The sequence below is a fragment of the Anabrus simplex genome, chromosome 5 (assembly GCF_040414725.1).
Source record: "Anabrus simplex isolate iqAnaSimp1 chromosome 5, ASM4041472v1, whole genome shotgun sequence".
In the NCBI taxonomy this organism is placed as follows: Eukaryota; Metazoa; Arthropoda; class Insecta; order Orthoptera; family Tettigoniidae; genus Anabrus; species Anabrus simplex.
In genome coordinates, this window is record NC_090269.1 from 255,228,764 (window position 1) to 255,248,017 (window position 19,254).

Sequence of the window (19,254 nt, forward strand, 5' to 3'; positions counted from 1 at the left end):
ATAGCCAATGCCCCTTTCGCCCACCTCTTCCCAACCCACACCCCTTCATGCAAGACTCACAGATACAGCACGAGGTGTACAGCATTAGCCACTGCTAGTCAGACAGAAAGCGTCACAAGAGCAAGCCAGCCACAAAAGAAGCGAGGGGGTGAGTTTCCGCTTAGCATTCCCCATTTTATATTTTATTTATGAAAACTTCACAACTAAGACACTTTTCTCATTACAGACTTGCAATCCACAACTCTCAGCCCTTTGATGAGCAATAAGGTCCACTAACCAAAAGAACGATTTTGAGAATTCCCCTCTTCCGACCCACATAACAGCAGGCAGCCCTGTTTTACCTAATTTTAACCATCACAAGGCAACAAAGAAGAAAAACAGTCAGATGACTGACCACATCAACAACATCCCATGAAACTACAACTGAATTTTCATCCCAAAAATGAATATCACAAAAAAAGTGATAATTAAGTCAGTGAAGTTTCCACAGGTTGCACACACATTGGACATTATAGACTGAACAATCCACGCCAGCCCACGTCATTATAGGTAACATTGGATTGAACCAATATATAATTGAGTTCTTAAAGTGTAACAATCATGTCAAAGATGTTTTTATAAAATGTTTAGTAATGTGTAAGCATAAATTTTTTTGACAGCGCAATTCATGTTACCTGGATGTTTTTATGTATAGTATGTGTAAATGTAACTTAGCCCTTTCGCTACCAGTGTTGCTCCTAAGCAACGTGTATTTCAAGGACACCTCACCAGTTTTTATTTAGACTGGTCCCTTCAACTCCATTGTTGCCATGAAGCTACAGGTGTGCATTTTCATAAAATGACTACAGATGCCACTTACAACACTGATCTAGGTGGCAGTGTGTGTGTTTAGTATGTGAAGTGAATCAGCTGGCTGTGATCTAGTACCGCCAGTGTTGCAAATTCACGTTTCAGAATAATTAATGGTGAGTTCACTTTTTATATTAGTGTATTTGTCAACTTAATGTACTGTTGTAAGATTATGTACCATGATAAACTGGAATATGTATGATAGCTAGTGAATATATCTGATTAGAAAATGGTATTGCTCTCAAGCTACATTGGGGTTAAGTATAAACAAATCATTTTACCAACCGGATTGTAATTCCATTTTATAGTTGTTTTATGCCAATAGCCAAGATGAAACCAACACAAATAAGGAATGAAAAGGACCTTATTGATATTCTTGAACAGTTATCAGATGGAATTCTGAATTCTGAAATAGATTAATTGTCAGATTTTGAGGACTCAGAAGATGAAACAGCCGTATTTCGTCAAGCTCTCACAAATTAGCTTCCTGAACACAAAAACTGGTTTTCTTCTCTTCAACTTGCCATTGCACTGAAAGAAAGGGGATTATTCTGTGTGGCCACAATACGGAATGACAGGATGGGCAAGTGTCCCCTGAAGTCTGAAGCTGAATTAAAACGCTCTGGAAGAGGCAGCTACGACTGGCGTGTGGAAAAGGACAGTGATGTGGCACTTATAAGATGGTATGACAGAAAAGCAGTGAATTTTATATCAGCTTATGCTGCAATTGATCCAGTAGGGAAATGTAAGAGGTGGAATGCATCACAAAAAGTAACCATGGAAGTAGATTGCGTCAGTGTTACAAAAGAGTATAACTTCTTCATGGGAGGGGTAGATTTGGCTGGTATGCTTCAGGAATTGTACAGAATTGATTTGAGATCAGTAAAGAGGTACAGTAGAATTATATACTGATGCATTAGTGTTGCCGTTATGAATGGATGGTTGTTGTACCGTAGACATCAGGCTCAACGACGTAGCAAATGTTAATATTCTATGGCAAAATTCCAGGCAAATATTGCAAGCGTGCTTACGAGATCAAGGCAGGGGAAAGGTACAAAACGTCGCTCCAGTGAAGCACTCAAAGAACCCGCTAAAAGGCAAAAATTTGCAGTACGCCCAAATGATGACATTCGGTACGACGGGTCTGAACACTGGCTGAGATACTCTGGTAAAGCTAGATGCAAATTTTCCCCAGGTGGACTCACTCACTTGAGGATCCAATCAGCCTCTGGGCTGATGACTTAACAGGCAGCAAAAAAATTGCTTTCCTCTGTTCCATACCAAGTAGGCCTTAATTGTGTACTGTATTTGTTACTGGAATTATAGTGCTTGTAAAGGAAAGTTGTTAAAGTAATGTGACATTTCTCCCATCATCCAGTGTTCTAAAACATGTTATTATGATATTTTAATGTTTCTTGTAGTGTGTAATGTCTTAATTACGATACTGTAATGTTTCTAGTACTGTGTAATGTCTTAATAAAGTAAGAGTAGAAAATTTAAATTTTCAGTTTATTTTTCTTCGAATTACCACTGAGCCCCAATGTAGCTCTGAAGCAACATGTTCAAAAATCCAAGTCTAGGAGGGAATTTTTTTGAAAATGGCAAAAATGCATTTGAATGTGACCAATTAGTATAGAACAGCACAAATACAAAATTTATGAAAATTATTTTTACTCTTGGGGTTCAAAGGGTTAGACAGAGCAATTCATGTTAGCCAGATCGCTTTATAAGACATATAGCATGTATAACCATAACTTTTTAGACAGAGCAATTCATGTTAGCCCAACTATTTTAAGCATTTTACCATAAAGAAAGCCTAGGATCCCAGCAATTTTGATCTTAGATGTTAGGAACAGCAGCTAAAGATGCCTAAAAAGAAATAGGCGAAACATGTCCCGCTTAAGACATAGTAATGCTGTAATATTATATATGTAAACTAATATAAAGCATATAATGTATTGAAAAAATGGACCCTCAAGAAAAATTCTTTCCGTAAGGTATATGATGCTCAGTACAGACCTAACAAGAAGATTTATAACTTGTAACATACCATTCAGTCAAGCAGCTTGTCTCGTTTCTCCCTAGTCTTCTCAGCCCAAACTTTGCAACATTTTTGTAATGCTATCTTCAGATTATGATCGTTTCTACTTTTAAAAGCTCTACTCAAGTATCAGTGAAGAAGACCTGCAGAAGACCATGCAATTTAAGTACTTGAGATCCGTCATCACCTCAAACTGTGACACCACTCCTGATACTCAGATGAGGGTAAATGCAGCTTGGCTCAAGTGGAGACAGGTCACTGGAGTCCTCTGCGATAAAAAGATGCCTCAATATCTAAAGGCAAACGTTTATAAGAGTGTGGTACGGCCAGCAGCGAACTGTGGGACTGAATGTCGTCCCATGACGAAACAACAGGAGCAAATGTTGACAACCGTGGAGATGAAGATGCTTCGATGGTCCATGGGGCTGACCCGATGTGACCACATAAGGAACATGGACATCCGGCAAAGGTTTGGTGTCGCGCCCATCATTGACAAAGTGAGGGAAGCCCGTCTACGCTGGTACGGCCACGTCATGAGAAAACAGGACGACTCAGTTGCCAAAACAGCGCTCCACATCAACCCGGAGGGAACAAGACCACGAGGAAGACCGGCAAAGAGATGGACTGACAACATCAGGGCAGACATGCACAGTGTTGGCTTAACACCAGAAGATGTCAACGACAGACAGAAATGGAGGAGATGTAGCAAAGCAGCTGACTCTGCAAGTCGGGATTAATGCTAAGAAAGAGAGAGAATGTAATTCCATGCCATCTCTCCATTGACAGCTCAGAACTTACCATATAGCCTAGCATTTTGTCTTCTTATTCCCAAGGCTTCTGAGCTCAAATTTGCAACATTTTCATAACATTACTCCTTTGTCAGAAATCACCCAGAACAAATAGTGCTGCTTTCCTTTGGATCTTTTCCAGTTATCATATCAAGTAGTCCTGGTGTGGGTCCCATACACTGGAACCATACTCTAATTCATGTCTTACCATAGAATTATACAACCCTTCCTATACATCCTTACTACAACCCCTAAATACTCTCAAAACCATGTGAAGAGATTTGTAAACTTTCTTTACAACCTTGTTAATGTGATTACCCCAATGAAGATCATTCCTACTGAAATCTTACTTACAATGACCCCCATGGCATACTATCACCCCATCAACACAGTAATTAAAACTGGGGGGACGTTTCCTTTTGGTGAAACTTATAACCTCAATTTTCATCCCGTTTATCATCATACCATTGTCCGCTGGCCATCTCACAACATTTTCTAGGTAATTTTGTGGTCTCTCACAATCGTGTAACTTATTTACTCTATTCAGTATAATATCTTCTGCAAATAGCCTTATTTGTGATTGCAGTTTTTTACTCATATAATTTACAGTATACAGGCTGGTCAGAAACAATGGCAACAAGGTATACGAGAGTCAGAGTGTTGGTCACTCTGATAAATAATATGAAAGAAATAATTGGATATCTTGCAGCATTATAATTTTATCAGCTGTTGAAGTAAGCAAATCAGATCCCTTTGCAGGCAAATTCAAAGGGTTTTGAGTGGCACTGTTTCTGTACTACAGCACCTAAACACTCTCATAACCATGTTAAGAGATTTATAACCTTTCTTAAAAATTTCGTTAATATGATTACCCCAATGAAGATAATTCCTTATATTAACATTTATGTACTTACAGTGTTCCCCATGAGGTACTCTCCCCTCATCAACACAGTAATTAAAACTGAGAGGACGTTTCCTCTTTGTGAAACTTACAACCTGACTTTTCATCCCGTATACTAACATACCATTGTCTGCTGTCCCTCTCCTGTCTAGGTCCCCCTACAGTCGCTCACAATCCTGCAACTCATTTACTACTCTATACCGTTAAACATTATTTGCAAATAGCCTTATCTGTGACTGCAGTTCTTTACTCATACCATTTATATACATATACCAATGGACCCATGCGCTGCTCCACGGAATTCCTTATAAATAGGTCAGATAACTCATCTTGATATGCCTGTCGTAGTCATATTGTTTTCCCTGACCATTTCAATAATTTTATGAACATTTAATACTGATAATAGAGTTTATGGATTTTCCAAAAATAAAAAATTTGTTTATTTTTAAAGAAGATTCCAAATACCAATTTTAATGTCTGTAATATCTTCAGTTGTATGATCCTGCCAGTATGTGTGTCTTACCCTACAGTTTTCTTTCCCAAATAGTAAGTCATAACATGTTTACCATACCGATTGGGAACAAACTTTGACTTAAACGGCATTCAGAGTGTTAGGTACCCCAAAGACTATGAATTCGTCACTAATATCGTCATTTTTGGATTTTTAAGTTTCACCCCCTTCCTTTAGGGGTGCTAGAGGTTCCTTGTCCCTACAGTAATTTTACCAGATAAAAGCAGAAATAAGTTTTAAGGAACGCATCATAATCTTCACATACTGTTGGGTAGGCAACCCGCTGATCGGACTTGTCTTGCGGTTTGCTTATCTTCCCCTATTTTATTTTTCACCCCTTAGTGCCGAACTACTAATCAGATTTCATTCAAGCTACTTCATAATCCCTCTCAGATGTAATAAGAACAAACTGAAAATTTCAGTGAAATCAGTCCAGTAGTTTTTGAGTCTATTAGCTTCAAACATACTAACATCCAATTTTATATATATAGAAGAAAATATAAAGATGCAGTAATACTGCCCTGCAGGATCCCACATCTTAATCATTACAGGATCATATAATGCTTCACCTTCTCTAATTCACTGAGTTCTATTTTCTAGAAATTTAGCCATGCATTGTGTTGTTCTTTGTTGCCTATCTTGGTGGAATGGGACTAGTCCACTGACCTAAAGGAATCTTCAGTTCCAAAATAGGTTTACAATTGGATATGCGTTTACCTCATGGTACTCATGGCCATATCTTTAGAACAAAATGTACTGCATCTTAACATTATACATATAAAAAACAGTAAAATAATAAACAAGCAAGGGAAGATAAACAAAAATACACTTAACAAGAACAACTAATATGAACAGATGGACAACATGACGTGTGGAAGATGCTGGACATCTCTGCCGGGATTGTAATTAAGTGGTGCTTACATTCTTGAATAAGACTATCAAGTTCCACAAAATATCATTTATTAAACATAACTCCTTAGATTCATTAACCTTCAAAAAGTTGTAGAGAACAAATAGCTTAATAATTTAAATGGATATTGCTTGTTGAAACTCAGGAAAGGTTTTAAGGATATAGTTTATATTTTTAACCTAAAATCACTGCCTTTCTCACAAATACAACGACCTTTTCAGTCTAGGACTATAAAGCAATTAACCTTACATTAAGGTGCTATATTGAGAAACAGTTGAAGGCACCCAAAATGACAGCTGTGCTCACAGGTACAGGAGGGTTGGTAGCCTGAGCACAGAACCTGAGTGATGTTCTGTGTGCCAAATAAATGCTGACAGTTAAAGATGATATCAAAGGAATTGACCATTAGAACTAAGGTTAAAGAGTAGTAAATTAGAAAACACAAGTGTGCTAACGAACGTCTAGGGGATTCTAATGACATGACCCAATAACTAGAAAGCCTACATCGGAATTGAAGATTCCCTATTGCCGTGAGCTAGTCTCATTCTGCCAAGGCAAGCAACAAAGAAAAACACAATGCCATTACTTCATATTATGATTTACATGGTAAGGTAGTCTGCTCCCAAATAAACTGTGTATCATAGCGCTGAAAATTGTTTTAGGTTAAATTAAAGTATAGGAGATGCGAGACTGCCCTGCCAAATTCCTGCAACTGAAAAGGTTAAGATAGGACTGCTAAAGAAAATAAAACTTACATTATTCCTTAACTTGGGACAGAATTACCCCTTTGGAGCAAGAACTCAGAACAGACATGTTCACCTTCTCAGAGGATCAAGATGAGAATAGCTGATGCTAGCATTGCATCTTAGAATATGAAGAAAAACCCCACCGCAGCTCAGTTTGCATGCATCCTTTTCCAAAACAGGGAAACCAATCGACCAATCACGTGCAGGATTTGACCAGAGCAGGCTATGCACGTTCTTGCCACGAGGGCGGAATATCCTCACACCATCTGACAATTTCCAGAACACTCTGGCACTTACAAGTTATGAATCTCATTATAAAACCATATTGGACTTTAGAATACAAAGTCATTTTATTATTAAAAACCACCTTTCCAATACATGACACTTGTCAGACCCCAGAATTCTTTCTGGTGTCATTCCCACACTCTCTGATGTTCTCCAGAGCATCAGAAACACAACTTGTTTCTGGCACCAGTGAAACATGAGAACGAAAGAGTCAGTCCTTCCATAGGGTGCCCAAAAGACTCGCTCTTTACATCTTCCTGTGTAGTACAAAAACTCTGTTTTCTTTATTACAATAATAATAATAGTACTTCCTGTGTAGTACAAAAACTCTGTTTTAAAGAAAAAATAATAGTAATGAACTGCAGAACTATGATTCACCCTTTTTCACATGCAACTGCAAAAATAAAAACTGGTACAGGTTCATCCGGCATAGCTATATACTTACTTACTTTCTCCCTTCTCAGGTATGTGCTCAGCTCAGTGTCCATATTATTCAGGTACAGGGAGTTATAACATTTTCTTAAGTATTGGAATGAAAAGACTAATTCCTATTCTATTTAATTTAATTTATTGAAATCAAAGAAAAAAAGTAATATGTTAACCAACAAACATAAAAATTTCTATAATTGTCTCTGTACAGGGAAAATGTCCTTTACCAAAATACCTTTTTAAACTGGCTTTGTCTTATTTATGGATGCTTCTTCCTTCACAAATGGAAATTTAAGCAAAATAAGTTCAAACTTCAACTTAAAACAATTAAATTATGGTAAATTATTTAATACACTTCAACAATGGTTAGGAGACATTCATCAGTACAACAAAAAGTGGTTGGACGGAGCCAGCACAGCAAATTAATGTCAACTCTCTTCTAGAGAAGTTACCATACAAAATTATTCCAGTAAATTCCTAAACTTGATTTCCAAAATCTTCTTATGAGTAACACCTCAAAAATTGTCTTCAAGACATAAAATATTATTGACATTTCAAAAATGCTTTCAGACACATCATGATATTTTAGGCAAATAAGTTACTTTTGTAGCACCTGGAGTGTGTACACAAAATAACAACAACAACAACAACAACAACAACAATAATAATAATAATAATAATAATAATAATAATAATAATATAAGAAATATATGAAATTTGAAAAATCAGAAATTAAATTAAAAATATGCCATGTTCAAGTTGTGACAATCTTTAAACTTAGAGGTCCAACAACGACAACTGCGGAAGGATGGTGGAAACTTGGAAAGAACCCTAATAGGACATGAGATTGTATCTCGTTGTGGGGAAAGGGAAACACGCTGTAACTACCCTTAAGCTCAAATATATTAAAGACCTAAAGTACACTATCAAAAGAGAAATGCAGCCAGCAAATAATGTAAAAAATACACATAATAAAACTTAACACTGAACATAAACACATACTAGCAGACAATTGAATACTACAGCTTTTCAGATAGTGGGTTATGAAAACTTTAACACAGCTCAGAATTACTGGAGGTGAACTCAAAGAAATTTAAATTTACGTAGGTTACAAATTTAGAACAAATAAAAGTTGCCTCCGAAAACACAAATGATGCTATGACTGTCCATCGAGGCACAGTCATTGAAAAACTTAAAACTGGTGAATGAGGAAGTCTAGAGGAAAACTCTGTTACATGAAAACGAATTACATTACGACCGAAAGTTACATAAAATTAGAAAAGGCTGAAACACAAGAATCAGTTTAATTGAAGTGAAAAGCAATAACATAGGACTTACCGTGAGAGGCAGGAGTCCCAAGGCTGGACGGATGAAAAGTGCGTCCGTCAGCTGAGGCGATCAGAATTCAAAGACGTTGACAAATGCCTTGCTCACATGAGGAGCCTAAAATCGGAAATTGTGCAATCACAAGGTAACCAATGAAAACACGGAATTTCCCCAGATCTATGTATTCACCAAATGAAAAGGTCATTATACTGACCAATACAATTGCACTTCCTTATATGGGCAAGTTCTAGAGAGTTGAATTTACACAACATAGCACTTTCACTATCAGAAATGTACACATGCCAATACAGGCTGTCTCAAAAGTTGCTTTCAATTATAAAACAATCAAACAATATTTAAAAAAAAAAAAATCCTTAAAACAAGCATTCCTCCAAATCAACTTTTACATTCTTCATAATTACTAGATCACATTTTCCTAACATATAATTTCTTCAAGTTACATAAAAATAATGACTTCTTCTTCTTCAGAGTTCATTTTCTTCATAGGTCTAAATATTAATAATAATAAGAATAAATTTTTTCCACTCCTAAATAATTTCTTTGATGGAGATAAAATTATTTAACATACATTATCATTATAGACTGTTATGTCTTTCAGCATTCAGTCTGCAAGCCTCTGTGAATTTACTAAACGTCGCCACAATCCTCGATTTGCAACTAGTGTTGTGGCCTCATTTAGTTCTATACCTCTTATCTTTAAATCGTTAGAAACAGAGTCTAACCATTGTCGTCGTGGTCTACCTCTACTTCTCTTACCCTCCATAACAGAGTCCATTATTCTCCTAGGTAACCTATCCTCCTCCATTTGCCTCACATGACCCCACCACCAAAGCCGGTTTATGCATACAGCTTCATCCATCGAGTTCAATCCTAAATTAGCCTTTATTTCCTCATTACAAGTACCCTCCTGCAATTGTTCCCACCTGTTTGTACCAGCAATCATTCTTGCTACTTTTATGTCTGTTACTTCTAACTTATGAGTCCTGAGTCCACCCAGCTTTCGCTCCTGTAAAAGCAAAGTTGGTCTGAAAACAGACCGATGTAAAGGTAGTTTCGTCTGGGAGCTGACTTCCTTCTTACAGAATACTGTTGATCTCAACTGCGAGCTCACTGCATTAGCTTTATGACACCTTGATTCAATCTCACTTACTATATTACCATCCTGGGAGAACACACAACCTAAATACTTGAAATTATCGACCTATTCTAGCTTTGTATCACCAATCTGACATTCAGTTCTGTTGAATTTCTTACCTACTGACATCAATTTAGTCTTCGAGAGGCTAATTTTCATACCATACTCATTGCACCTATTTTCAAGTTCCAAGATATTAGACTGCAGGCTTTCGGCACAATCTGCCATTAAGACCAAGTCGTCAGCATAGGCCAGACTGCTTACTACATTTCCACCTAACTGAATCTCTCCCTGCCATTTTATACCTTTCAGCAGATGATCCACGTAAACTACGAACAGCAAAGGTGAAAGATTATAGCCTTGTCTAACCCCTGTAAGTACCCTGAACCAAGAACTCATTCTACCATCAATTCTCACTGAAGCCCAATTGTCAACATAAATGCCTTTGATTGATTTTAATAATTTACCTTTAATTCCATAGTCGCCCAGTATAGCGAAGAACTTTTCCCTCGGTACCCTGTCATATGCTTTCTCTAGATCTACGAAACATAAACACAACTGCTTATTCCTCTCGTAGCATTTTTCAATTACCTGGCGCATACTGAAAATCTGATTCTGACAGCCTCTCTGTGGTCTGAATCCACACTGGTTCTCATCTAACTTCCTCTCTACCACTGATCTCACCCTCCCTTTCAAGATTATTTAAATTATTTAACACATAAAAATAATTTTGCCCTCAGTTACTTTTGCAGTTCCAAAGGTCCCATTTAAACCATAAATGAATATTTTACAAAACCAAATTGCGTTTCTAATTATTCCGGGTTTTGGCAGTCCCACCACAGGTGACACCTGTAATAGAGAAAAATGTCCTTCATTTAAAAAAGAACAAGAAAATGTAATTATTTTAAAACAAGACACTGTTTGTTGCCAGTTTGACCATTGAGTATGGTTGCAAATCTTAACTAACTGCCATATTAGTCTCAAAACTTTTAAACACAAATTCACAATTTAATGCAACTTTGCATATGGTTATTTTTAACATGGTAAATTATTTAATACACTTCAACAATGGTAACTGGTTGAACAAAACCAGCACAGCAATATGAAACTAATTTGTTCTAAAATGCCAGACTTGCAGTTTGTTGCTTTGTGTTTTCTGCTGATATTTATTTCAATCAATTTGTTCTGCATGCCATTGCATTCCTTCCCCAATGTACTCATAAATATCTCTCTTTCACTTTCATTCTCTAAGCTAGGTGGTATCATTGTTTAACACCATACAAGATTCACTGTTTTCTTCTCTGCAAAAATCATGACCATTTCTTTTGGCATAATCAAAATATTTTCTTGCTCTTCCAGTTGCATTGTTGTGGTTACATTCTAGTACTCTCTGCCTATTCTTACAATTATTAGGTGAGATGTTAATTTTCAAGTCTCCAGTTAATGCTTCTGCTATAACATTCCATATCTGCTTTACACTAATTTTTAAAATTTGTATTTTTTACAGTCCATTTACATTCAGTATGGCTGAAAATGATGATCACAGAAACAGAAGATGTTATTGGTTCTGCTGGCAAGATGATAAATTCACATAATTCTGGAATAAAGAAAGTACCTACTTTAGAAACAGGTCCATTAGTTTATTATCTTACCAGGAGAATAACTTTAAAATCAGTTATGTACCTTCCAGTGAGCACCAGTAACAAGTTCTTAAGTCTCATAAATGTACGGTACATGAATCTGCAGCAGAATCATAAATGCATGCACATTGTCGTTTCTCTCGACCGTTCACAAACCATTCAAACTGGCTTCTGTTTTGTGTATGTTCCCAATGAGTACGTATCTCATGCATGTACTTGTATCAGTTCATAATCAATACAAAACTGTACCCAAACTCCTCGTTGGAACAAACCCATTATGAACACATAACAAGAGTGATTTATGGTGTGTCCGCATATGTTTAGCTCATGGCAGAGAGTTCAAATCACTAAATAGTGAACAAATAATGAATAAATAATACAAAGTTAATGTACACATCTTAAAGAACATCAGGAATGGAGGCAATTCTGAATGTGTTCCACCTGATTTCATTTCTTATATGATAGAGCCGTGTTGCTGCCATGGACCATTTTAGCATATGCAGCTCCAGTGTGTGAAGCAGGTGCTCATGTTTTTATATTGTTGGAACTGTCATATAAGTATTGCACTATCTTTAAGTGTGAAAATGAAAACCAATGAAAATGAAATTATGTACGACTGCATGATATGTTTTAATTAAAGGAAACATCGGGAATCATAAGCACAAGATTAGAAGAAGCTGAACATACAGAGAAGAATATTTCTGCAGCCCGAGAAAAATACAGACCTGCAGCAACAAGAGGATCAGTATTGTACTTTGTGGTAGCTCTGTTGGCTGAAATAGATCCGATGTATCAGTATTCCTTGAAGTACTTTGTCCAGGTATGTCCTCTTTTATGAGATATTCCTATAATTGATTTCTACTATACTTTTCACATGAAATTACTATGCTCAGACTGTGCTGAAGTTGGTTGATTCATCTGTTGATAAACCAATTGTTCAACAATTTCAGATCAATTCTCATCAGTAACCATTTCTTAGGATTACCGGTACCATTTTGTACCCAATAACTGCACTTAATCTTAAATTCAGAACTATATTTGAAATTGTTTCTCTCTGATTGTCAAAACATTGTAATTCTTATAATCCAAAACTTTGCTACCATTTAGTAACATGCACAGTTTTTCTCAGAATTCAGAGAATGGCTCCTGAGAATTGAATCTGTTGATAAAGAAAGCTTTTCAAGCCATTTCTAAGTATTGTTGATACATTGTGTAGTGCTTTAGTGTTAGAATGCTTATATAATACTTTCTTTACAAAAGTGTGGAAAGATAATGTTTCCCTCCAGAAAACTGCCACTGAAAATTTTCTTCATAATAAATGCACTTACAGTAGAACATTTGTATAACTAAAATGTTTTTAATAATAATAATAATAATAATAATAATAATAATAATAATAATAATAATATTGTATTGATACAGTTTTACAAAGATTTATAAATGATAATTGGTTGTTAACATCAATTTTCTCATTACCAGAACCCATTATTTTGCAGAGAAGTTAAATTATTCAGACTGTGACCAGAAAATTAAGTGTTCTACTACTGGGTATATAAAAGTATACTCCAGTAACCTAGACAACAAACCTGACTCAGAGGTCAATGAAAAAGTTTCCAGAAGGCAGTGTTCCAAATATGATATGAAGATTCTCATTCTGACCTGTATAAAATTGACTTTGATCTCTTAAATAAAGTCTATTTTGTGTAAGAAATAACATGTGACACACTTATGGCAATAACCATTGCAGAACTTGTGTGACTGGAACATTTGTTTTATTCATACTCATTTTTCAGTAGATTCCTTCCCACACTTCTGTTACACTATATTTGTGTGCTCTTTTTTTAAAGACTTTTCAAAGTGTAGAATTTGTCAGTCATTATAAAGTACCCACAGGCACAACTATTGCAAAACACAGATCCAATAAGACATCTGAAGTTAAGTTTCATTGGTCGTAGTAACTACAGGGTTATTACAAATGATTGAAGCAACTGCATAAATTGACATGTGGTCACAAAACTCAACAGTCATGTAGAAAAACTCAAAAAGTTTTGGTCTGCTGAAGTCGTACTTCAGATTTCTGCCATGAAAGCGCAGCAGCAGTGAGCAGTGCACAGTGAGACAAGGCGGTGACAGGAGCCAAGAAAGCGTTCGTTGTGCTTGAAATGTATTCATATCAGTCTGTCATAACAGTGCAGTGACACTTCAGGACGAAGTACCACAATGGTCCACTAACTGCTAATTCCATTTGGCGATGGTATGTGCAGTTTAAAGCTTCAGGATGCCTCTGTAAGGGGAATTCAACAGGTCGACCTGCAGTGACTGAAGAAACAGTTGATCGCATGCGGGCAAGTTTCATGCGTAGCCCACAGAAGTTGACGGAGAGAGCAAGCAGAGAGCTGAACACACCACAGCTGACCGCTTAGAAAAATCTTACAGAAATGACTAAAGCAGAATCCTTACCGCTTACAATTGCTACAAGCCCTGACTCGGTTGTAACAGTGTATGGAAGAGGATAGTGTAGTACGAAACTTGTCTTCAGTGATGAAGCAACATTTTTTGTTAATGGTGCAATGAACAGACACAATGTGCAAATCTGGGTGGGGGGGGGGGGGTTGCGGGCGGAGGTAGAGAATCCTCTCGCTATCGTGCAGCACATTCAAAATTCACTAAAGTTAATGTGTTTTATGCAGTCTCGCGGTTTAAAGTGTACAGCCACTTTTTCTTCCGCTTAAAATCTGTTAAAGTACACGTGTATCTCGACATGCTAGAAAATTGGCTTATGCTGCAACTGGAGGACAGTGCAGACTTCATCTTCCAACAGTATGGTGCTCTACCCCAATTCCATGGTGATGTTCTTAAACAGGATATTGCCGATCGATCAGTCGTGGTGGAGCTGATGATCAGCAATTCATGTCATGGCCTCCACGCTCTCCTGACCTAACCCAATGCGATTTTTTTTGTGTGGAGTTACATGAAAGACTCAGTGTTTACACCTCCTCTCCCAACAAATCTGCCAGAACTGTGAGCTCGCATCAACCATGCTTTCGAATCCATTGATAGTGACATTCTGCAGTGAGTGTGGGACAAACTTGATTATAGGCTTGATATTTGCAGAATCACTAAAGGGGCACATATCGAAGATTTTCCGTGTTGTCTCCAGTTCACGAGAAAAAAAGTAGTTGCCATGACTTATGACTCAACCCTAATAATAATAATAATAATAATAATAATAATAATAATAATAATAATAATAATAATAATAATCCAGTCCTATTTTAAAATGCAGTTCTTACAGTCAAAATAACTGAGTATCTATATTTGGTTGTAATTAGGATATTATGCAATCCACTGATATTCTGGATACTGTATCTTTTATTTGTTTCAACATATCTTTTATCTTCTGTCCCTTTAACTTTGCATATTTCTCAAAATCTTACCATACGTGGAAAAGATATCTTTGCTTTTTCTTTTCTTCTTCTACTTCTTCTCCTTCTTCTTCTTCTTCTTCGCGAATGGGTCACTTAGGACCACGTGGAAGAACCTCCCATCCCCTGCTTGTTGACTTCCATTTTGTGATGCTCTCACTTACACACTGCACTTGGGGGCATGCTTAGACCCACACTGTTGTTTACATACACCATCTAGTGGCATCATACGCAAGTACATACCGTACGTTTCCAAATGCATATCTTAGATTTTCCATGTCGTCTCCTGTTTGCGAGAAAAGAAATAGTTGCCATGACTTACCTATGTATTATTATTATTATTATTATTATTATTATTATTATTATTATTATTATTATTATTATTATTATTATTATTATCTACATACTTATGTACAGACTTTATTTGGTATAAATCATGGTTGTATCATTTACTGTTTGTGTGTTGTATGATCTGTCTTGTGTAACAAAACATGTGAGGTTATGTCACGAAACTTCTGCTGCATGTATATTAATACAACTTTATTTAATGTAAGAACACATAATTAATGGTATGTAATTCATTATTACCCGTAAATATGATGTATAAATCCAGTGTAATGTTGTGCAACATAGGATAATAGTCTAGAACAACGCACCTTTGTCACTCGAGTTTTATAGAATGTCCTATCCATTTGTACATAGGTTATTGGAGACTCGAGAAGACGAGAGAAAGCATGTTGTGTCATACTTTTCTAGAAGCCTGGCCAGGCAAGGTATATAAAGAGACAGTCTTGGATTGTTGAGTTGAGTTGAGTTGTGAGTGTGAGTCATTATCGAGTATGTGAACTCATGTTCCGTTGAAGTTGTTATGCTATGTTGTATTGGTAGTGTTTTGTAGTTGGTTGACATACTAATGTGGCATTCTTCTTCTTCTTCTTCTTCTTCTTCTTCTTCTTCTATTCAGTTCAAGACGTTGGTTCATTAATGTGTGTGTATAATGTGTATATAATTTGTAAATAGAACATTGTACACAATTGACAGCATCTCGTGTATGCATCTTTGTGATTACGATAAACTGCACCACTTAAAACACAACCTGAATTATGTTGCACAATTCTTTGGAAACAAACTGCAAGTCACAATGTAGGTTTTATTTCGAAGAAAAGCCTGTGCTGTTGAATACTGCTGACTGTTTTGTGTGACTTGTGAAGTAATAATTCTAAGAAATAATTGCTACAATTGCTACAATTTCTCAAGATTATATCTATTTTTCCAAAACTTAATATAAAAGTATACATTGTCACTAGGCACCTGCATGAGAGGAAGTATTTCCTAAATAAATAAGTTGTGTGATTGTAGTATGTTGGCTAGAAACATTGACGTTTTATTGTACACCTAAAAGATACTGTTTATTCCTATAAGTTATGTTAGGTGATTATTATTATTTTATTATTATGGTGTATATTTATGTAATATTTAGCTTTCAGGTCATCTACATAGAGTTAAGTAATATCACTGATAGAACTGTTTTCACTTTTGGTTATGATGTACTGTTTCTCTTTTACTTTTATGCTTTGGATTTATTTTATTTTATTTGTTGAACTTTGGCTTTGTAGGCCTAATAGAATATTTATATTTATTTTATTATTCTGTAAGTTATGTGGTTAAGAGTAAGTGAAGATCACAAACCCTAACTTTACTGCTCATCAATCAATCAATCAATCAATCAATCAATCAATCAATCAATCAATCATCTGCAGTTTCCAGCTGTTGGCCGGGTCTGCTTAAATAAATAAATAAATAAATAAATAAATAAATAAATAAATAAATAAATAAATAAATAAATAAATAAATTAAAGTTGATTTTTTTAGAACTGGAATTAAAGGTTGTAACCCAAGACAGTCAAAGAAAATAGGAAGGACTTTTACTTGATGGAGTATTACTATTAGTATACGACTTTTATATCTGAATTTGTGTTGTTAAAGTAAGTGTTTACGAGTAAAAGAATGTGAAAGTAGTTTGCCGGGCTGAGTGGCTCAGACGATTGAGGTGCTGGCCTTCTGACCCCAACTTGGCAGATTCAATCCTGGTTCAGTCTGGTGGTATTTGAAGGTGCTCAAATACTGTACATCAGCCTTGTGTAGGTAGATGTACTGGCATGTAAAAGAACTCCTGCAAGACAAAATTCAGGCACCTTGGCATCTCTGAAAACCATAAAATTAGTTAGTGGGACATAAAAACAAATAACATCATTATTATTATTATTATTATTATTATTATTATTATTATTACCATCATCATCATAATCATAATCATCATCATCATCATCATCATCATCATCATTATTAAAGTAGACTTGAATAAATTCTCATCAAACATTAGTGGAATACAATCATGTAGCAAAAGAGAATTTATTAAAAAATTTGAAAATAATTATATTTGCTCCTCCACTTCTTTTGTTCTAGTGTAAGTAGAATTATCATTAATTACTAGAAATACAAGAAAAACTTCAAATGATGTAAGAGAAGGTCACATCCTTGTTGCAGAACAAACATTGACAATTACTTCAGGGCCATCTTCATTATTATTTTTCCTGGGTTTCTACATATTCCTAGTGGCAGAGCACATTACATGTCATTTTATCTGCCCAAGAATTAAATTATTAATTGCCTATAATTAATTACCCTCAAGACCTTAGAGAGTGAACAAGCAGGCTCATAACTGATTTATTTATATTTAATTCTTAGGATTTTAATATATCCATCATATGACATATAGCAATTATATTACAATAGGACTTCAGTACAGTGTGGGGGTTTAATACATAGGGGTTATTAGGAAATATATCCTCACTCCTAATTATAAAAAAATGCCTTAACCAAGATTCTATACTGTTACGACCGCGCTACTATGTCTTACCTTCTGCCGCATTCTTCTGCTTGCTCGCCCAGCTGTTCACTAACTGGCCTGCTATCTCACACTGCTGCTTCCTTGTTGTGACGTCACACCTACGTATTTTTCATCGAGTAACTTCTCGAATATGTTCTCCACCTATATAAGCAAGCTATTCCTTACTCTCGGCGGTCAGACATTCAGTTGGAAAACAACTCGAGTGGAGAGAGCGGAACTGTTCTCCAACGGCTGGTCCGTTGCGACGTTTTACTTACTTTTATTTGTGAATTGCTGCATTGATTTATCAACAGACTGGGTGAGCAAAAGTTACAACCTTTTATATCTTTCGTTCTCAACATTAAGATTTGAACTTTGAATGTTAAATTATTTGGGGTTTCGTGGTTTCAATTCTAACTAAGTCCTTCAGACTGGAACCTTTTATCAACCTCATATGCCAGAATCAACTGTGCTTGGACAAGTGAGAGTAGTGTTGCCACACCTTGAACTTTTCACTGATCCGAGTGATCGTTTACATTGCCAACGTGATAGTGTCTAAGCAGCCTGGAAGGATCCCCCCCCCCCCTCTTCATTCCTTTTTTTTTTTCTTCTTCCCTCCTTACTCCGCTTTCTTTTTCTTTCCTTTTCTTCCTTTCGGATATTGAGTACTAAAAATTCTTGTCATCCGATGCGCTATAACCTTCCTGCCCTCCTTTGGGTGCAAAATCGAGATTGTAAGGGTGGCCTTAAATCATTGTTTATATAAAGATTTAGTGGCTTTGTTTCTTAATTAAAGTGTTTGTGTACTTATATAGGTGTTGATTATAGTTTTCCCTGTCGAACCTTGCTCTTGGGCTTTTCTTGAAAGTCATAATAATTGACCCCAAGAAATCTTAATAATTATTACTCTTGATTGTGTCTTGGTTGTCAAACGGGCTGAGCCCTTATCAAAAGTTTGTAATTCCCCCTCTTTGCTTGTTGTACCCTGCTTATTCTAGTCATTTGAAGTTTAAAATACAACTTGTTTTAAAACCATTCTCCTCTTCTTACATTTGGTCAGTTGTGCGTTCTCTCTCATTCTTTACCCTTCCCTTTTCCTTTCTTCTTTTAAAACAAAAAAAAAAAATTGTACTTACCACGGACACCCCTCTCGGGTAGCCCGCCGTGGCGTCCACTGGCTCTGCTGATTGGTGAATGATAAAATCTGATATACTAGGTTTCACCCAACGAGGCATTGACCGCAAGTCTTTCCGTGGTCCGACAAGTCACCACCAGTGAAATAACTTGAGCGTTGTGGTGTCCCAATGATTATCTTTTGACGATCTTTGTTGTTGTGGGTCGACCATCTCATTTTCTA

At 36.2% G+C, this 19,254-nt stretch overlaps 1 protein-coding gene across 1 annotated transcript in view; it reads left to right on the plus strand.

Moving 5' to 3' along the window:
- Positions 1–19,254, plus strand: part of Dhc16F (Dynein heavy chain at 16F) — a 1,052,459-nt gene that overhangs the window by 790,704 nt on the left and 242,501 nt on the right. The window contains exon 51 of the mRNA XM_068227815.1: positions 12,223–12,402. Coding sequence (XP_068083916.1) covers positions 12,223–12,402 — 180 coding nt within the window. The remainder of the gene's footprint in view (positions 1–12,222; positions 12,403–19,254) is intronic.